The sequence below is a fragment of the Halictus rubicundus genome, chromosome 1, assembly GCF_050948215.1.
Source record: "Halictus rubicundus isolate RS-2024b chromosome 1, iyHalRubi1_principal, whole genome shotgun sequence".
In the NCBI taxonomy this organism is placed as follows: Eukaryota; Metazoa; Arthropoda; class Insecta; order Hymenoptera; family Halictidae; genus Halictus; species Halictus rubicundus.
The window spans coordinates 17042660-17064364 of NC_135149.1; the positions used below are offsets into that span (position 1 = coordinate 17042660).

The 21705-nt window shown below is 42.7% G+C and overlaps 3 protein-coding genes across 8 annotated transcripts in view; 1 reads left to right on the forward strand and 2 right to left on the reverse strand.

Annotated features, from left to right (window-relative positions):
- LOC143355665 (neo-calmodulin) overlaps positions 1-9247 on the forward strand; it is a 113665-nt gene extending 104418 nt beyond the window's left edge. For all 4 annotated transcript variants that reach the window (XM_076790726.1, XM_076790710.1, XM_076790718.1 and 1 more), the window contains one exon: positions 366-9247. In XM_076790726.1, coding sequence (XP_076646841.1) covers positions 366-397 — 32 coding nt within the window. In that variant the 3' untranslated portion in view covers positions 398-9247. The remainder of the gene's footprint in view (positions 1-365) is intronic.
- An 863-nt stretch (positions 9248-10110) lies between these two features.
- Positions 10111-14267, reverse strand: Erp44 (Endoplasmic reticulum protein 44). 2 transcript variants are annotated; one of them, XM_076790669.1, is made up of 7 exons: positions 14051-14267; positions 13382-13463; positions 13105-13260; positions 12719-13019; positions 12558-12605; positions 11889-12184; positions 10111-11813 (listed from the first exon to the last, which is right to left on the reverse strand). In XM_076790669.1, the coding sequence occupies exons 1-7, from the start codon at positions 14105-14107 to the stop codon at positions 11467-11469; spliced, it is 1287 nt and encodes a 428-aa protein (XP_076646784.1). In that variant the 5' UTR covers positions 14108-14267; the 3' UTR covers positions 10111-11466. The 2 variants fall into 2 exon arrangements, with proteins under 2 accessions (XP_076646784.1, XP_076646793.1); XM_076790678.1 differs by lacking the exon at positions 12558-12605 and having other exon boundaries at positions 14051-14263.
- A 1341-nt stretch (positions 14268-15608) lies between these two features.
- The window catches only part of If (integrin subunit alpha inflated), a 97126-nt gene continuing 91029 nt past the window's right edge, over positions 15609-21705 (reverse strand). For both annotated transcript variants that reach the window (XM_076790497.1, XM_076790504.1), the window contains 3 exons: positions 20744-21646; positions 17600-19687; positions 15609-17492 (listed from right to left, as the gene is read on the reverse strand). In XM_076790497.1, coding sequence (XP_076646612.1) covers positions 17403-17492; positions 17600-19687; positions 20744-21646 — 3081 coding nt within the window. In that variant the 3' untranslated portion in view covers positions 15609-17402. The remainder of the gene's footprint in view (positions 17493-17599; positions 19688-20743; positions 21647-21705) is intronic.

Here is a 21705-nt window from a genome sequence, read left to right on the forward strand (position 1 = left end):
AGCTTGAGAGGCCTCGGACGCCGAGGAGTGGAAACATAACTCGGGTATGTCTCCTGAACGATACACGACGCAGGCAAGACCCGTGTTGTTGACATATATCGAGAATTCACTGTACATCGTTCGCAGTAACAAAAGAGACACTAAGCTGCCGATGAGTAGAGCGTTAACAGCTGAAACAATTTTTTATTTAACACCTCCTGCTTACAATTGAAGTAGAGAACGTTCGTTTTATACAAAAATCCTCGGTCTACTTGTAATAAATGCTTCCCTCCTCCTCTCGAGAGTTAAGAGTGCCAAAAGTTAGGCGTAAGAATGAAAATCCGACTCGCAGAGTGTAATGACGCGTGTGTCCCTGTCCCCCGCAGAGTTCGTGACAATCCTGACGTCGAAGAATTAGCTCTACGGCGGCGGATCGAACGAAGCGAAGCTACGAAGCTGCCGGAAGTCTTCGTCGAAGAGCAGAGAGTCGAGAAGCGAAGTTCCTCCCTGAAGAATGGCGATTCGAGACGACCGTTGCCCCGCCGTCGAAGAACAAGCCTGTAAAAGATCGCGGGCGTAGCTCGTAGAAAGAAGAACGGATTTTTCCAAAGTTGTTTCGGAACGATCGTCGAACCCGGGTTCGCCGGGTTTAAAGAACGTTTTCTCGGCCGAGCCGCGAGAACCTAATTTTCCTCCGGCACCGAGAGGGGTAAGTGGTAAAAACCGGAAGATAGAGAGAGAGAGAGAGAGAGAGAGAAAAACAACGACATCGGATCTCTCGAGCGACGGGGTAGGTGTCAGGAAACAGGAAGTGAAAAAAAGATGGGAGTGGTATACCAGAGACCGACTTCCGCAGTTGCACACGCATTGTACACGCATATACACACCTCGCTCCTTCGAATCTAAATTTTACAAGTGTAAGAGCTAGCCAAGACAAACAAACAAACAAACAAACAAAAAAAACAACAACAACAAGAAAAGATGATGTGTATGAAGGCGATTCCATTACTACGCGAGAAAACACGAGTGAGGTGCTCGCTCCCGAAACAATCAACTGAGCTTTGTTTAGCGTTTACCTACCTACCTACCTACATAGTTATACTCTCTACTTAATGCTATACAAGGTCGTTAATTGATATCGTTAGGAACCAATCACCCCACCTTTGTCGTCGTCGTCGTCAATCACTGTGCTCGAACACAACTCTTCTTCTCGCGCGATTGTCTCGCTGAACGGTGTCGCTCACGGATCGCCATAAGATGGCCTATGTGTGTCTCTCTATAGAGTGTAGCCCCGCCCGAGGATCGGAAGAGTATCGTTGTCGAGTATACTGTGTATCGAGTATCGCCCGATCCGCGACACAACCGATCGAGACACTCGCACGATCATGCACGCCGATCTTCTGCGTCGGATTTGTTCCTCCTAGCTGCGTAGATTCGCTTGCGAACGAGACGACACTAGCCCGACACGCGGGTCTCGTTAACTCCTTGCGCTACAGTTTTCCTTTCTACAACAATCAGAGCCTCTTCGACTTTTACAATCTCCTAGAAGAAAAGGAATCTTCATGTTGATCATTAGAATTTGATTTCAGTCGCACAGAAATAAATAACCGGACCTAACCGAAACATTGACCTCGTTTGACCTCTTATTACATAATCGTACCTCACATTACGTTGCATTAACGACAATACCGCCAGTTTTCTGTGGTAAGTAGCCGGAAGAATGAAGATGCTGGTCAATCGGTGTGTTCAGATAGCAATTCGATTTATTTACCCACGTGCCGAAAAAGATCTAAACTAAGACTAAGAGTCTAAATTAGCTCGTCACGATCTTCTCTTTCACCGTCAATGTACCGAGATATTGAGATTCGCGGTGCGCACTGAGTTAGTGGATTTCATGTGCAACTTCTAGAGCAAGGGGTTAACATTCTGGCCGCGGAAATCGACGCGAGAAATAGCCCCGTAACAATCTGTCTTCAAATTTAGATGAATGTCGTTGGCAAGTAGGATTAGCTCTAACGATGATACACTCGTCGCTGAATTTTTAGACGCACGCTGTGGCGGCGTGCCAGACCTGGCCGCCGCTGGGACGCAGGAGTCGAAGCAACAGTAGCGAACCGTTTTTTCCCCTGATAAGTGTGGTGTAGCTCTGAATCTTTTTCCGTTTTACACCCGATCGAATCTCGTGACTGTGTACCGCCCTTGTTGTTTCACTCAACCATCCATGACGAAATTGGCCGGTCTTCGATCGAGCGTCGATGCCGAGAGCGAGTCGATTCCGTCTTGGTTAGAGCTTAGATCGGGCACGGGCGCGAGGAGCCCCGTGGGGCCTCTGTTCTCAGGAGGCCACGCCCACTCGGGATATTTGAAGCAGTAAGGGGAAGGTACTATTGGGAGCTGAGGAGTTGACAAGCGGTGACAGCTGGGGGACACTATCGCATTCGATAGGTCCGCAAAAGGTGGGGGGATGGGGGGGGGGGGAATATAGCACTTTTCAGAGAAGAAAAATTTATTTTTTAATCTATAATCTCACACCCTCGTGCACTAGAATTTCTAATAGGTATTCTACACCTCAGAAAACGTTCACTCACAATCACAGACAGTGATTAAACTGAACTCAAAGTTCATTAAAATCGATGCACACCACTTTTCGCCGTGGATCTTTCAATTGTTTAACGCGCGTGGCCTGTTTAAGGGCTTGGAGAGTATAAAAAGTGGGGGAAAATGAAGTGAACTATGTTTCTCCTTGCCTCCCATAATGTCCCGACTGCCAACTTCCCGGGTCTCAATGGTAGAGAACCTTTTGCTTCTTGTTATACTGCTGATGGCTCCTGGGGGCAATTGAGGGCGTCTCCGGGGCAAAGTGTTGTCCGTGCCTGTTGTAGACCCTTCATCTGTGTCAGCTCTCTCCCAACACAAAAACACCGTCCACCTAACAACCTCGACATCCAAATCCACAACTGTAACAATGTCGTGCACCCCTTTTAGATCCTTAAGATAAGACAAGCCACAGCCGTAGGTCACGATAGAGGGTAGTTGTTTAGCGCCTAGAGGAAATACGAACACGTAAAAAAAAATAAATGATGCATTATACACATTACCTATTATACAATATATACATATACCTATACATGGTGTTGCAACCGAAAGACATATGAGGTAACGTTATTATGGATATTCATATATACATATTATATATATATATACAATATATTTACCGTATTATATGTATATATATATGTATATTTAGTATATACTTATACATACATACATACGAACATATATTATATATACATATACAAGTTAGCGATGTACGTCGGTTGTATACTGGCATTGATATTTTTATGGTTTTAAAAACAATAATGCAACAAGAACAAGTATTAGTGTCAGAAAGAGAGAACGAGAGAGCGAGAATGTTGAGAGAAAGTGTGAATGAGAGAGAAAGTTGGAGTGAAAGCGAGCGAGAGAAAGAGATAAATTCGGTTGTATGCGCTGCGAATTATATTCTGGCAAGAGAGCGAAAGGGACAGAGAGAATGAGAGAGAGAGAGAGAGAGAGAGAGAGAAGAGAGGAAAGGGTATATAAAAAAACAATAAGAAGAGCTCTTAATCCTATTGTTAGGCGATTCGGTTCGTCCTGAAATAAAGAGAGCGTCGATGATGGGCGGCAGGTGAGAGTATCGCTATTGTTAATTGGTGGTAACGTTGGTCGCACGAAGCGGTGATTTCACAGAGAGACGTTCGCATAATTACACGCGCATAGGGATAGACAATAATTCTGTTCTTTAGTCGAGCAACACGGTTACGTTGCGTTGTTCGGTTCCACCGCCTGGCTAAGCTGCGACGATCGCAAAATGGCGGACACAGGCACGTTGTCTTATCCAATATGGCGGTCAGTCCTCGGTTCGACCACCTCGCGACTTTGTCTCACGATTAAAATCGACACAGTGTCCTAAGAAAATGTTTCAAAGCATTTTCTTTCATCCCGCGAGTAATAGAACAGATTTCTATGCGACTCGGTGGGTCCTTTGATGTAATTTCTTCAAAATTAAGCATCCGATTCGATGCAAGAAGTACCTAGGGTAAAGTTAACATCAGGAGAATTTGATTTCTCGTAGATTTAGATAATTGTTCGTTTAATTGTTGACCGTCGGACAATAGGCGCGACGCAGAGGGCCGTACGCAACGTAATTTTCGAGAACGCCGCAGGCTGTGCAACCATGGGGAAAAAAGAGGGCACGATGAAACGCGCGAGCAAAAAAAGATCCGTTGAACGAGGTGCGCTTCGACAGTGGAAACATATATAAAAAAAAAGCTCGTCAAGACGACGCGGAATAGTAATATATAACGTCCCGAAGACAATATCTTTAACGATTTTATTAAAGGAAGCTTATCGAGATTTACCTACGAGAGATGGCCTACGTTTTGCCACGTGTGTACGAATCAAGATAGATTGTAAACGACTGTTCAGGGTGTAGGGAAGAAGGGGAGATCCGAGAGTTTACGAGGATACAGAAACACAGGGAATGGTGCTGTTTTAGCTTAGAACACCGTCGACTCTTTCTTTCAAAGTTTCAATTCTCTAGCTCTGCTTTAGCCTCACCAAGAGTGTTTTCACCGCACTCATTTTCCTCGTTGTCTCACACGATTCTTTCCGTTTCCTTGCAATCTTCGTAAACACACACACACACACACACACACACACACACACAAACAATTGTCACTTGTCTGTCCTGTCCTGAAAGATTGCGACAAACAGGCCCAGTTCATTTGGATTCACGACAATGCACAAAGAGAAATCTCACCGCACCCCATGGAACTTTCGGTTTTCGATCCTTTACGTCCTTTTAAGAGAAAACACCAAAAAAAAAAGAAAAAGAAAATGAAAAGAAAAGAGAATGGAGGAAGAAGAGAATACCTTTATCCGTAAGATTATCTCTCGACAAACACTAGAACACAAGTACAAGATTAACGTCAATACCTGTATATATCTTTCGCAAAGAAATCGTGGCCGGTGTCGAAGAGCCCCGGAGTCCCGAGACGCATCGGACACGCAACACAACGCGCATATGTATGCATATTTGTCCGTCGTCGGGTGCATTTTCGGTTCGCAACGCGACACAAAAACGCACACACTGTCACGCGCGCGCTTGCAATAGGTACCTCTCTCTCGTTAATATAGATCCACGCGGGTCCGCGGGCTCTTCGATCATGTCGCGCGCACGTTCCTCGAATCAATTAATACATAACATACACATAATTACGTATCTGCCCCGCGGCGAGGTTACTTCACCGCTTTCCTCGGATCCCCGATGCAGGCTGAGTCCCTTTGGTTCAACCCTTTCAGACCGAAACTCGTCCCGCAAACGGGCTAACCATTTCGTTTCTTCGGACAGGTTTCAAGCAATACTCCTTTACCATCAACAACGCGTTCCCTGAACCAAACAACCTCGAATATACAGATTGTTGTTCTGAACGAAATCTCTAAAACCAGTGACGCTCGTTAACCTCAGACACCAAAAACACAATAGATCGCAGAAATATTTTCCGAAAGATACGTGAAACGAACAAGTCACATTTGGCACTTCCGGTTCATAGTCTAGGGTTAACATTTAATTAACACATCAGGGAACGCGTCACCCTCATCCGTCCCTCATTTTTGCTGAATTCGTCCCTTGACGTCAAAAGTACACTCGATGCTAAAAAAAAAATAAAGGTAACGGAACGTCGAGTCATTGTCTCTGTAAATTCGTCCTTTTCGGAGCATGCTTTTGGGATTAAGGGAAAAAATATTTTAATCGGCGGGAACCAGGATGTAATTGACTCGAGGGACGAACGAAGGTGAAATGAGTTCACTTCTCGAGGTGATAGAGTTCTGTGCCCGCAGAATCAAGGGGGACTGGAAACACGCGACAGGCGATCTGTAAATCCTGCGACGCGGCAGGTGCGAGAAAAAGGGACGGCTCCATGCCGGGCAGAGTTTATCATTGATGAACCCTAGGCGAATAATATTTTTATAGAGAGAGTACTCTTCAAGAAAAAAAAAACAGATTCTACGATACATCGCGTTACATTATATTCTATATATTGTATTATTTTATATTTGTGTCATTGTATGCGCGCGCGCGTGCGTACGAAACTGTATACATCGTCCTATTCTGCTGGCAGATTTCAATTGTGTAGTTTAAACTAAAACTGTGCGAGAGGGAGAGAGAGAGAGAGAGAGAGAGAGAGAGAGAGAGAGAGAGAGAGAGAGAGAGAGTGAATTTAAAAAAACATAAGAGCGTGTAATATTCGTCGCGAGACGATCACGGACGTCCTTAGAAGGAGAACGCAAGTCTTCCTTTCGATCTGTGCTGCTCGAGGATCAATGATGATCCTCGGATCGCGTGTCTGCTTGTTTTCCCGCGCATCATTATTTCCCGATATACTAGAGTTGCTCAAGTCAATACTCCGTAAGTCTTTTTGATACCCGTCGGAACGTTGATTCACCACCACCACCACCACCACCAACCCCCACCCCCCACCCCCGCCTCTAGATCGCGAGTCTGTGGATCGGAATCGCGACCAGGAGAACGTCGGCTAACTTGATCGACTAAAGCCTCCCCTCTTATTTACGAATACGTTCGCGAACTATACCGACAAGTTGGTCCCCGTTCGTCCTTCGACACGCAGAAACGTGTCAGAGCAACGGGAAATGGTCGAGCCGGATTCGATTGCGTATACGCGGGACTGATCATGACTATAATCGCGAGACTGTGGCCGGCTGAAATGGGTTTAAGAGCATCGATATAGTATTCCCAATTTATCAGAAATGTCTAATTTGACTCCTGCCTCTTCTAATCGATACAGGAAGCTTTTCTTCCACGTACACGTCCACGACTACCATAAAAATGTTAACCCTTTGCACTCGAGTGGTGACTCTGAAGCACCACTAGAAATTATTGTGGTATCATTTCAAAGAAATTACGAGAAATTTTACAAAATATTTGTTACATTACAAAATTTGTATTTAAGAGATTACTAAACATTTAAATGTTACATGTGGAAATCGGATCAGTTTCGTATGAATAAAATGAAAATATTCTAAGACGGAAGAAAAATTTAGTTTTAGAATGAAAATAGCGCCGAGTGCAAAGGGTTAACACTAAATTTATTGTGATCATCCGCAATTTTCGATATAACAGATTCCTGGATTTATTCGATTATTTTCAATAAATGAATTTATATAATTTCGATCATTCTGAAATGTAAAACCGATCGTTCGGCCGTGGTACACACAAAGACAGCCGCAAAACTGATTACCATTTTATGAATTGTTGAAGCGCGTCTCGCTTTAACGAATAGCAAGGGAACCAAGCATGAGGACGGTTGAAAAAAACAAATTGGTAAACCCCACGTACACGCAACCAGTTGCCCCCGCGACCTTGTTTACGTTCGAAACGATCTCCGTTACCCTAAAGGCCGATCGGCAAGCTGCGCGGATTCCTTGAAATCCGCATTCTTCCCTGAGTCATAAGCGTTTCTTCGAGGCGGAGTGTATTGACCTAAACGTGTCTGTCATAGTTTGTCGTCGAGAGGCTTGAGCTCGTGGCATTCCGAAGAACGTTCTCGGCCAGAGTCGCAACCATGATCAAGGACCGCGCGCGAGAAGGGCAGAGAGTGGAGGAGGGCTAGTTCAATGTCTAAAACGAGTTTAAACAGAAAAAAAAAAAAGAAAAAAGAAAACAGAGGCAAAAGTAATCAAAGAGTTCTATGTAAGTTGTTAAGTATCGATGAGAAACTTGATCGACATAGGTGTATTACTAATAGTAATCGTTAAATAAGTGTAATCTACGTTGTACCGATCGCCGAGGCTGTTCCCCGGCACCGCCGGAAGTCCTCGAAGACTCCTCTCGGAGGACGTTATTTTTGGGCTGGGGGGCCGGTTCCTTGGGTCGATTGTTTCTTAGTATAATCAACTGTGTCTACGTTTTGCATCCGTTTGGCTGGCGAACACGCTTCAGGGAGGGGTTTGAGAAAGAGAAAGAGAGAAAGAGCGTGCGAATCGTTCTACGGAAGAGTCGGCCGTTTCGATCTGTGAGATTGATGATGAGACAAGATTTCGTTGGAAACGACACACGGAGAAACTTCCGAACGATTCCCCGGACGATCGCGAGAGCTCCTTTGGTTTGCCGGAGTGATACTTTTTCTATCGCGTTGACGAAGAAACGGCTTCCCTCGTAATTATACTCGCTAATCGCTAATCGCAGAAGTTTTTCGTCTTAAGTTATTTCGCCTAAACCAGAAGCGGTCTAACGTAGTAGCATGCCACGAACAAAATAGGCAATATAAGACGACGGAGCGTCGTCAGCGACGGTCAAAGGAATAATTATTGTAATAAGAAAACGTCTTTCATTACTTTATTAAATCGCGAGTACAAGTCGTTGTTAGTTGAACAAAAAAAAAAATGAAACGTGAAACTATAAAGAAAACGGCACGGACGTGCGAGAACGAATAGGGAGACCCGTTCGAGATAGGTCTTTGGTTTTTCGTGGGGTGCAAATTATATTCGAACGGACACGGCGCGAGAGGAACAGAGAAAGTGGAGAAGAATGTGTATTAAGATGTAAGAGAAACGATTATGTATCCTCGATGGGGGTGTTAAAAACAAAAACATATAGCGTTTAAACACTAAGTCAAGCGAGGCTACACCAGAGATATCGCACTGTGAACGAGAATATTTATATTTTTACTTGAGGAAAAAAATGAAGTTATAATAACGTTTGTAACGTCTAATTCCCTCCCCCGATCCGGTAAGGAGTGTTTATAACGTTATTTTTCTATAGTGTATATCGGACAAAAAAATGTAAACGATTCTCAATTGTGTTATGACGAAACGTGTGCTTCTCAAGGTGACAAGCGCAGTCGAGACCCATATCGTGGATGCGAGTACACACAACACGATTATAGAATACGATTGTTATACTGTTGTTCAACCCACGGTTACGATTAAACTTGACTTCGTTCGCTTCGATTGTTTCTCGTCGTTTGAACTTTTATTGATTCTCTCTGTAAGGCAGCATTATAGTTGAATGTCTTTCTAGATGCTAGGGGAAGGGAAAGCGTGAGAGGGGAGAAACCGGGGGAGAAAAATGAGAATTCACGGGGTCGACATGCGTTTCCCGCGGTGTTCATTACGAGTTTACCGTTTGTAAATACATATTATTTGTAATGACTGTGTGTGGAGAGAGAGAGAGAGAGAGAGAGAGAGAGAGAGAGAGAGAGAGAAAGAGAGTGAAAAGAAAAAATGCGGTATTGACAGGAAAGCAAACAAGAGAAAACCCAAAAAAAAAAGAAAAAGAAGGAACCACATGCTCTTTACTTTCGCTTCATACTCCGCTTGTGTTCGCTTCGCGGAAAGCGACATTTGGGACTGCGACAAAGATGAGAAAACGAGTAACATAAAAGAAGAGATAATAACGCTCTCTCAGTTCGGCGATCGTGAAGAAAAAAGAAAACAACACGTTTTCACGTGGACACACAACGGTCTTGGTGAAAGAAAAAAAAGATACATTCTATCGATAGAATTACGGCTCGACGACCATATTTCTTAAAATCGTTCCTTTCTACCTTTGGGAAACGAGTCTGTACGTTTTGTTCTCTAACTGCGGTACCTGCGATCGAAGGTTCTCCACCTGAGATCTGCTCCATTCACGTTTCGTCGTAAGGTGGAAACAAAACATAACAAAAACGGAAGTGCTGGAAACTGTGGCGAGAGTGCAGTGTGGATGGTTATTAGCTGTATGAAATCATGTTACGTGTAATACTATGTACTGCAAGATTAGAATATAACATAAAACGGTGATGGCGTGTACTGCTGGAATGTAATACATGTATCGAGTTACCCCTAAATACAGCCATTTTATAATGGACGTCTGCCGCTGCTGCACCATCCTCTTCTCTCGTAAGTTAGCCAAAGCTCGGGAACCTACGATTATTTTAAAGTTGTTCGTTTCACTTTTTATTTCGCTGTTTAATCCGCTATCTATGACAGAGAACCATGCCGCATGCTTCATTAAAATTAACTGACAGAAATTTTTAATGTTGACGTCAAAATCAAGAATGGTTACATGAACAGTGAACGTTGTAAATGTCTGACTTAGAAATTCTTTATTAACAGAGAAATTAATATACCATGATCCATACAAATTAGCTTCTCAGGAGTATCTCGGCGCTACTACACCGTACCAAATCAATTTCATCGCTATCGTAAATCCTCTATCGCAGATATTCGAAAGATTAAGCTTCTTTTAGCTATATTACAATCGTTAAAAGACCTATCAATAGGTTCCCAGAACGTGAAATGTTAATTAATCGAATGTCCAGCACAATAATCCTCGAGTTTCGCTAGAGACATTGTATTATTCATTTGTACACCTAATAACCATGAAATATCAAAAGGTGGTCGCCTTAAGAATTACTCCTAATTACCAAACACCTTATTAATTCGAGTACTACTACCCCTGGCGAAAAGTACTTGACATAACTATGCCTCTACTATAGATATTATTGCCAAGTAAGACTTACGAGTGTCTTCAACAATAGCAAAACAACGATGAAATAGAAATAGCCATGTTTATATAAATAAAAATCTATTCTAATATTACTATAATATAGCTGACGCTTTTTAGTACATTTTCCGGTAATTTTTCAATGAATTTATCGTTTATTAAACGCTTTCTGCCAAGGATAGTATGGGGTACCATAGGACCAGAGTCCGTTATATCGCAGCCATCTAGTCCAAAGCACGTTTGATCATAACGTACGATTGAAGCTCTCCTCGCTCTTATAGAAAACGATATATTACAATGGATCGCCTGTGGATGGATAATTTCTTTTATCATTTTATTCTTAATTCCCGTATTTTTCCCTTAGCGTTATTTTGTAAATCCAGTATGATTTACTTGAATCCTATTCTTCTGAACCCTAAATGGTCGTTTGTAATTTGATTTCGAAGAGCGATTAACTCGGAAATCCGGTACGAAACGAAAGTTAATACAAAAAGAACGGCTTTTATGTAAAAACAGAATGAAATCTACTATCCCGAAAGTCTCTACTATGGTCTTGATTCGATCGATACCAATCCTTTGCAGGTGAAAGTGTATAGGGTAGTTACGTGTATAAAACATTTGGTAGAGGCATAAGATGTATCGATGAGAATTTATACATATGTATACATATTATGTATATATATATATATATATGCATAGCTTTTTTCCTTAAATAATAAGACTTTCCTTCCCATGTTTAATGTACACTAAATCATCGTTTAATTAGAATACTGTATTAACTGATACGAAGAATGCTAAACGCGCGTGTAACGTCGATATCAATAGAATTTGATTTAATAATAATACAACGGATTTGGATTGCATCACTGTAAAATAACTAACAAATCGCGTAACCAAAATTATACAAATCTTGTTTTTCCATCAACGTCACTATAACATTAAAGTTCATCCCTGAGTAACGTATACCTGTTTTTACTGGGTGCTAGTTTCTTGAACGTGGATTCAGGTGGGGTTGTAGGCACCTTGATTTGACCCACAATTTGTGGCAATTCGTTATTACTAGGTATCGGGCCATTGTGGAACTCCCGGTGTAACTTTCCAGAATACAAGTCCTTCAGGAAAGCCTTAAGCTTACCCTCTATATGAATATCGTTAAAGTTTGGGAACAGGTACATATGCCTAAAACTATCTATAGCGATCAAAGGCAAATCAGCAGGTGTCTTCGCTAAATGATGGAGGGGATGAGCAAATTTCAAACCATCTGCAGTCAGGAAATTGACATGTTCTGAAAACAGAGAGATTCATTTTATTTTAGCTGGCCTATTTGTTAATCAAGGTGAATTTTCAATCATTTACTTACGTTTTTCGTCTATTAACTGTTTTGAGACTACATCTTTGTACAATTTAATGCTCTCCACATCATCGGGAGCATGGAACAGTATGAGAAATGGTAAACCCTCCTCTGTTAACTCCTCAGCATTCGCAAATGTAATTTCCCTCACAAGGGGGACACATTTCTCTTGTGCCCAAACATTCAGTTCATCAAAATTATGCAAGCTACCACGGTAGGTCTCGTCCTCATCATTGGAGAGGGCCTTATCTGATCGGAAGACTATAATGGGCTCCCCTGGAGGATGCATAGATTTGCTTGCATTCCTATATTGCATTTAAGAGAAGATTGTTGAACGTTTCTGTTTCTATATTTCGTTCGAACATTCGCAACGAAAAAAATTGCAAAATACAATTGTAAACGAAAACTCTTAAATACAATCGAGACCCGTAAAACACGATCGAAAAACAGCTACTGCCCTCGCTTAACACAATTAAAAATTTGCCGAATTCAACAACCATAAAATACCATAATTTCGAAGTACCTTTCCGATCGCGTTATACGAGAGTAGTATGTAGCAACTTCACGATCGAATTTTATTCGATTTGCCCATAAACAATGCACACAAAAAATGCTGTAACCTCAAGGAACTGTGCGAAATGAAAAATCAGTCTAGACCATGCACATTGTCTTACTTACACCAAGTGAAAATATTCTCCAAGGTCACAGTTTTGAGCAGAGCATGTGCTTGTTAGAGGAAACAAGAGAACCATTACGCACACACCCTCATACACCCATACGTAAAAATTCTTAAAGATAATTTCGATAATATTTTCGGAATATACGAGGATGTTACTCACCCAAAGCCAACTTGGAATTGACAGTCATCTTTGAGGTTGGTAGCAACCCTCCTGAACATCTTGTACTCAGGAACATCTTTCCTATCAAAGTATCCAATAATCATTCGCTTTTTGTCATCCAAGTTCATCAGTTCCTTCAGATCATAGAACTCCTTTATTGGGTCCTCCAGTTGTTTCTTTATGAACTCCTCAAAGGCGTCCACAGACCTTTGACCCCTGTACTCCCTCTTGGTTGGTTGACCATTTCTGATGACTTTCAGAGTTGGGTACTTGGTGATATGAAACCTCGAGGCAATAGCAGCTAAAATCATAATGTCTCGCTTAGAGATTCGAACGATTCTGCTTCCGAGTTTACGTCGTAATTTTGTTCTCGTTGGTTTACCCACATTCCCTGTCGCAATCTACTTTTGCCATAACTACTTTTCCCTGCTCAGGAAAAGCGCGTCTTATCCTAGTTGCTGCTTCTTCGAAAGTTGGGGCTAATAAGTTACTAAAACGGCACCATTGTGCGTAAAAATTTATAAAGACCAATTCGTTCGAGGCTGAAATAAAACGAGAACGAATGAGAACGGCGAACGAACCCTCGGGACGGTTTACGATTAGGTCAACGACGGTTTTATCTGTCTGCCATTTCGTTTTGTTTTTTGCGACATCACGACTTACCGAGCGTCATATCAATATTTTGTTGAGTGAGTGATACTGCGCCTTCGTTTGCATCGTTCGCTAAACTGTTTGGTAAAAATGCCTAGAACCAAATGCGATGTATGTTTTAGAAGTATTTCTTATCGTTGGTTTATGAAACCTATACGTGGAATTTCGGTGCGTGTAATAAAATATTAATGCGCAGAATTCAAGCGTGGGAATAGTTAACGTGTGGGTTTGGCGAGAAAATAAATTAAAACAACAGAGTGGGATGAGAAACGGCGTTTTTATTTTCCGGTGTAGTCTTTCGTGGTGTTAGAAGTGTGCAACGTCAGCAACAACAGCTTTTACGTGAAGCGGAATGAAGCGGGTACGATTTGGGTGCTCAAGCGATTTTCCAAAGGTTTATTTAACAAATGTATTGGCAGAGTTATTGTCTTGTGTACATGTATAGGTTATGCCGCTATTTCGTGCTGTGAAATGAGACCAAGGGCCTTTAAAATTAGGCCCTGTGGCTAGACCGACCCGATAACGGATCGTGGGCTTGCCGGGTGTTTGTGGGTCACCAATTGTGTGTCACCTTACGCGTGACCGGAGATTTTCGAAAATCTCTGTCATTCGATTGCTCGTTTTTTTTCCGCTTCGGTTTGACGAAAAACGGTAAACCGTAGTATCTCGGATATTACTCACCAGTAAACAGGCAAGTATAAGTACTTTGAAGTCGAAAATATCACAGAAGACCAACATCTCGTGATCTTAGAGTATAAACTTGATCAGACACAAATTTTTTGAATAACCATCAGTAAGCAGCTGGCTCTGCGTCAAATTGCCACGAATTTGTAGTCAATCGAAGCCTAGTAAAATAATGTCGAGGCAACAGGCAGGCCACAGGTAATACAAAAATTCTCTATACGGCGCTTTTGTTCGTCGTCGGCTTTACCTTCATATCCCCATACCAGGTCCACGTCAGAGAGGAAATGAGAGTGCTCACACTCAGGCTTTTAGTGTCCCCTCTCTTCTGCATCATCATTTTAGCCTGGAACAGAACCTGCATCATCTTTATAGCCTGGAACAGAACCTGCATCAACTTTTTAGCCTGGACCAAAACCTGCATCATCTTTTTAACAAATACAGATCTCATATCGAAGTTTAAAAGCGACCAACCTGAATATTAATCTAATAATGAGCTATTGTCATCAACACTATCTTAAATTTGTTCATATATTTAGCTACTGTTATTATTAATTAAAAAAAATTTTCTTTCATGAATAAATATTTTTTTCACCTCAGCACCATAAGATTTTTACTAGATGACTTTAAAAACACATTAGAACTATTTTTAAATAATTTTACTCGAAAACATTCTAGTTTGCTCTTTATTTCACCGTGCCTTTGTATATTTTTCCTTTCGCCGAAGTGTCGGCGGACGACGGTCGCCACAACCTTCTCACCGACGAGAATTTCCTTAGTGGTCTTCTGCACCGACGAGATACCGTCGTTGGCATTCTGTTTCTTACTCCAGCCAAAATCTATCCTAGAGGGCGGTAGACAACACCGTATTTTTCGAGCGACACATTCTGCCGTAAGGCTGGCAGTCTTTGTAAATATCTCGTCGGTGATTATGTCAGCATTCTACGTTTAAAGTTCTAGTTTAGCTTATGTCTCTGACGTTTCTTCCGTAATTCACGAGCAAATGTTCTATTTAGGTAGCGAGCGCGGCATGTTTAGCGATGTTGGTATTTGAGATCAACAGACGAGAGTATCTCGACATTGGGGCCGTTACCGACCGCTCCCAGTACCCACCTGGGACCCACTTTGAGACTCGCAGTTTAACACAGGGGCTGGCAGTCTTTATATATATCTCGTCGGTGCTGGCAGTCTTTCTAAATATCTCGTCGGTGCTGGCAGTCTTTCTAAATATCTCGTCGGTGCTGGCAGTCTTTCTAAATATCTCGTCGGTGCCCAGGTTCTGTTTCATGCTAAAAGTTGCCCAGGTTCTTGTCCATGCTAAGAATGAGTAGGGGGCAGCACTATATCGGGAACACCGAAACCTCGGGCGTGAGCACTCATATCCTTTCTGGTGCCACCAATCCAAAGTGCAGATTTTACAGAGCATTTCGATTTAGATAACATTATTTAAAAAGACTAAAAAAATCTCAAAAAACAACCCTCAATAAAAATTGAACGCTTCATACAAAAGAAATTAATTTTAAGACATATGGAATTTAAATGAATAGAACGTCAACTGTAGTATTAATAATATTATTTATACATATATATTTTTTTAATATTACATCTTAAATCTGTATATACAAGCTCCTGCATTTATTAGGAATTTCTTTTTTTACTTTCTATATAACTATTATTGCGTTAGCTATTTCTCATTTGAATAGTTTTAGTAATACAATTAATAATTTACAAGATTGTACACACATACACAAGGGGTGAAACCCCGTCCAGGTTACGGCTTTCTATCATACGTTACATATACATCGTATAATGCAGAAATTTAATAAATAATTAAAGATTCCCATTCTCGAGACCATTTCCATGATATTTATAAAGAAAGAAAAGTACAAATCATTTGCCGATATCGGCAACAAGTGAGATCTGTCGATAATAAATCCTCAAACATGTCACAATATTTGGGTCGATCGAACAACCATGTATTATAAAATATACCTCACTGATTACAATTTTAATTATTCGATTAGCAAGATTCACGATTCTTTGTTTTCGCAAAAACTACAGTCTTAAATAGAAGCGTTTCATTTTTGTGCATTTTGCGTTCGTTTTGTTATGCTTTATTTCCGCTTATTCTGCTATCAATGGGCTAGCATAAATAAATATTATTATTAAGTCAGAAGAAAGAACTTCGAGTTCTACCGGTTTATGGTACCCTCTTTCTCTTTCTCTCTCCCTATCTCCCTCTCCCTCTATTATACAGAGTGTCTTACAACTTATAGAAAAGGAATTCATATAAAGATAATTTCTACGTATTTGACCTTGTTCTCGTATCATAGCTATTTTGTACTGCCACAATTTCTTATAGTATTATATATAAAATAATAAATGGTACCGGTTTGACGTTAAATATAACAAAATATAAAAATGCAAGCTTGTATTTCAATGGAAGGCAGTCATTTTGAAAATGGAAGCACAAACTGTAATAACTGACACAAGAAACAGGGTCAAATAGAGCTCATGTCTATACGGACTTTTTAATCATTTTCATACACCTCGTTCCTCCTTGAACTCGGTTTTACACGTTATGGCACACCCTGTACATTTACAGTGTAATAAAACTTTGAACTAATTCTGCGATTATTCGGTGAAAATTGCACCGCTACTCCGTTTCGCTCTCGAAACGTTCGAAACTTAATTATCATTTCCAACAAGCTTTGCATCGAATGAAGTTGATGATAGTATTCACGTCCGCAAGAACCTCTCGTTTTCGTTCTTCTATTGAGAAAGCTTCGGTCAACGATACTTTTCGTTACAAGCAGACGATCTACGAGGAAGATTTACTTTTCGCGAGTACGGAAGACATTTTGGCGAACACTGATTTTCCACCCTCGAGAAACGTTTAAGCGACTGTGCGCGTTAATCGTCGAGTGTACTGGCTTTCATCGACGAACGGGAGGCTTAAGTAAACACAGACAGTATTACAGGTTAAAAGAAACGAGAAGAAATGAAATAAAAATGAAAATGTCTCCTGACTAGAAACTTGCATGGTCGAGCTGCAGGAGCTGGAAGGAGTATTCAGTGGCAGTAAAATGGTCGCAGAATCGCTCCAGAACCTTTCTAATTTACTCTACCAGTTTCTCTAACGTCCTGGAGATAGAGGTATCCGCGATCGTTAGTAAAACATTAGTTTCTACACGCGGCAGAACTGCATTACAGCTCCGTGTGGCCCATCGAATGGATATTCCTGATCCGTCGACGGATTCGCGAGAATCAAGGCACTTTGTGGCTCGTTCGATTAATCGATGTCGTTCGACGTTTTAGAGAATTTTCACTGATCTATCCCCTAATCGCTGTTTCAGTGATCGTCCCCGTGGAAGTGACCATTCCTGTTCAATGGCTGCCTTTCCGGGGCGTCTGATGGCCTGTTCCTCTTGAAGAATCCGCACTGTTAACAAACGGTGAAACAAATGATATTAGTGCCGTGTAAAAATTGCAGTTTGACTGCTTTTCTCGACGCAAAAAACATTTTAAAATTAATTTGCATGAACAAACCTTGTGTAGCAGATAGATAAGCAGCAAGAGGATGATGGTCCCAGCGCAAGCAGAAAGGACAACGACCCACAGAGGAATAACATCCGGCGCAGATGGTGTTGAGCTCGGTTCGACGTTCGTTTTGACTTCGCGACTCTTGACCACCTGTTCAGCAGGTGCGCCGATGAAAGGCTGTTTGGTGACACGTGCTACCAACTTGGTGGAGACCCTGACCTTCTCCTGGACGGCCACTTTCTTCAAGGTCCTCGCGTCTACCCTGTACCTGGCTCCGATCCAGACTTCTTGATCCTTCTTCAGAGGACCAACAACGCACCTCAATACGACACACTTTGCAGTGTCGCAAGGACTGACGGGTCCATGAGTCCTCGGATCATTCTCATAATCAGCCTTCTCATCAAATTCACTCTCCTCAGCCATAAGATCCTTGTCCAAGTCCCTGGGATATCTATGCAGCCTCTCGAACTTCTTGAACTCCCTCACTTCCACCATATCGCTCTCGCGTTTGAATCTACCAGCAGCATCACTGCTTTGAGTATTAGTTTCGTCGAAGGACTCGCGACCATCTCTTCCATGGACCCTGCTGGTGACTCTCCTGTCCTCTGTCCTCCTCTCTTCGTGAGTGCTAGAGTACCTGGACTCGTAATCAACGTCCCCGGTATGGCTAGAATCCTCACTCCAAGACTTGCTGTACCCACTCGATCCTCTACCTTGATAACTCCCACGCGGGTCCAAGGTGTAAGAACGTTCCTCGGTATAACTAAACGACCCTTGCAGAGGGAACCTTCGACTGTCCTTCAGGACGATGAACCCTTTCCCATGCAAATCAACCAGAAGCTCGCCCTCCATTCTCAAAAACCGACTATCCCGAGCTTCAGTAATGTCAGAGACATAACTGGAATCGCCATATCGATCCTGAAGAGGGAACCTGGATCCATCCTGGAACTCTATGTACTCTCTCTTGTCTCCTGAAGTTCTGAACCTGCCCATGAACTGAACATAGTGTCTACCTTGTCTGTTGAACAGTTCGTAAGTAGACGACTTCGACAGAGAGCCAAACAGCGTCTCAAATTCCTGTGTAGAGCTGACGTTACGCAGCTTGAAGCCGAATTCACCTCCACCAATGATCTCTTCCCGATCACCGGTGATCAATCCGCTTTCCGACCCAGCAGATATTCCATGTTGACGTGTTCGTTGCTCAAGCTTATACTCCTCTTCTTCCACTCGTCTCCGTTCTTCCTCGAGTCTGTGCAACTCTTCCTGTTGAGCTACCTGGATCCTCTTAGCATCCTCCGCTTCTTGTTTTCTTCTTCGTTCCTCCTCGTCGTGTCTCCTTCGCTCCTCTTCATCGTGTCTCCTTCGCTCCTCTTCATCGTGTCTCCTTCGCTCCTCTTCATCGTGTCTCCTTCGCTCCTCTGCCTGTCTCCTCTGTTCCTGTTCCTGACGTGTCTGGTAGAATAAACGTCGCTGCACTTCTTGTTGTCTGAGCTGTTCCTGATACGTTTGCTCGCTTTTGCTCAGCTCAGAATCGAGTGAACCGGAAACTGTGTGGCCTCCCGTCTCGCCCCAGCGACTTTCGACAGTTTCCGAGTGATTTATACGACTTCCGTAGTGCTCGTCCAGTTTGGGAATCCTTGAACCCAAGCCATCGTCGGCGCTCGAGCGGAAACCGCCGCCTAAAGTGTCAGAGCCACTATAACCACCGGATTCCGTGTAAAACACCACGCCTCGGTTGCTACCGTACAGATTTCCGGTGTTGATGGAACTCGTGCCGGAGTTGTTTTGAGTGTAGGTGGTGACGAGGACGTCTGGCTTGTCTCCTGTCGTGGATAACTGTATCCTTCTGGTTTCGCTAGCAACGGCGTTCGACGAGGAGGAGGAAGAGGAGGAGGAGGAGGAGGAGGAATGACGCGTTTTCTGGATGCTCGAACTGTCCCCGCTGTTCATCTCGGAATCCTCTTTCTGGCTGGCTTTGTTCCGATCAGCGTCGAACCCTCTTTGAACGTTGATCGTTTTGCCGGATTGAGACTCGTCTAGGATGACGCCCGAGGGGTCCGCGTGATGGGCGTACAGTTTTCTGCGTTGGTCCAACTGGAAAGAGTTTGAAGTTAGCGGGCCAGAGGATTCACATTGGCGTACCAAAAAGCCGCATCGTAAGATGATACTGTTTATAAAAACCATGCAAAACTTTCCTCGAAAATCATCCGAATTTCACGAAAATACATTCTCAAGTCGTAGAGGTTTTGACTCTGCGAGTAGGCCCTACGTGTGCGTTTATTCTCTCGTCTATACAGGGTGTTCCATTACAGTTGGATGAAAATTTAAGGAGTGGTTCACCATGACAATACAAGACGAAAATGAAGAGTACCAGTAAGAGTTAACAATTGAAAATCCCCCTAAAATGCGGCAACCCGACCAACAAAGGTGTACGTTGCGTATGTCATACAGGCGCGCGACAGTCACGTATCAAGTGACAGACACTCTGCTCGGCTTCACAAGAAGTCACCTGGCAGGAATTCGGCAGGACTGCGGGTGTAAACCGATTGGGTCATTCCACACACATTTTTGAATCTAGCTGAGTTATTGGCTAAAGTATGTGACGTCAAAGCCTAACAATTGAGTGCGAGCAAGAATCCTCTTTGATACGTGACTGTCGCGCCTTTTTGACATAAGTAACGTACACCTCTGTTGGTCGGGTTGCCGCATTTTAGGCGGATTTTTAATTGATAATACTTAAGAAATGAAGTTGAAATAGCAATTTTTTTATTCTTTATTTTCATCTTATGTTGTCTTGGAGAACCATCCCCTAAATTTTCTCCCACCTATAGTCGAAGACCCTGTAGAGTATATCATGAAGAATGATATATGATGATATATATTTATATATATATATTTATATTTATATATTGATATATATGATATTTATGATTGATATATTCAATCGAAAGGATTTCATGGGGGAAATAGGTGCAGTGAGATTGTTCAGTTTTTTAAATTAGGTATTCTCGAGTGATCTTAGTCCTATAACCAGCTTAAATAACATGGATTTTTTAACATGGTTGTCCTTTCAGTTTTATAGTTGGCCTATCCGTTTTTATAATAAATGCACAAAATCCGCAGTCTAATAATCATTCAGCTGCAACTCACCTTCAAGCTAAGATAATTCGCATTCGCGCTCTCGCAGGCGATTGGTCCAGAAGTCTCGGGTTGCTCCAGCAAGTACAGCAACTCATTTCCAGCCAGGGTCTGCGCGGGCCAAATGAGGAAGACTTCCGCTTCAATAACATCCGATGGGCCCAAATTCCTAATAGTATAATTATGCATCATGGCAGGACCAAACTCCATCTCAGTCGTCGCGTTCGTTTCGCTGGTGTAGTTGTCAGGATCGTAATAGAGATCCTTCGGTTTGCTTTCACCGTCCACGCGTAGATCAGTCTCGATCCAAATCGGCAGTTTCAAAGTGTACGTGTTGTCATCGACAGTGATCGGATTCTCTGGATTGGTAGTATTCACGTCCATCTCAAATTCATAAACAGGTTTCATTCCGTGCGAGGTAACAGGTTGCAGAAGGACCTTGAACTTCACCAGGCCGTGTTTTTGCAAAGGATTGCCAATGTCGCAGCGAAGGGTATTGTTGTTCGATTGCTTTGGCGCTGAACACTGCACAGGAACCCCCATAGTCTCGATCTTCTCCACCTTTATGTAATCGATACCAGATGGCAGTTTTAAGTTGTATGTCGACTCGAATGCATCCTCGCCCATGTTCTGCACCAATACGTCCAATTCCAGACGTTTTCCGGACCCCAAAAGATACTTGAGGACATTTGATGTCACGTTCATCTGGAGATCTGGTATGCACACGTTATCAGATCCGCAGTTCTTCCGGATCGACAGAGAATCCTTCCTAGATGTTGTAGATCCTAGAACTGGACGCAGAGGAAGTCTCGGCTCTCGGGGCCTGTTGTCCCTAAAGCGTTCTTCGTCGAGGCTCATGCGCATCTCGGCGTCCAATGATGTCAGCTTGTCACGGATGTTCGGTCCGATGTATACCTGTTGATAGTGCGACACGTTTCAGTATGGAAGTGATTGTTGGTGTCCTAGTGTTCTAG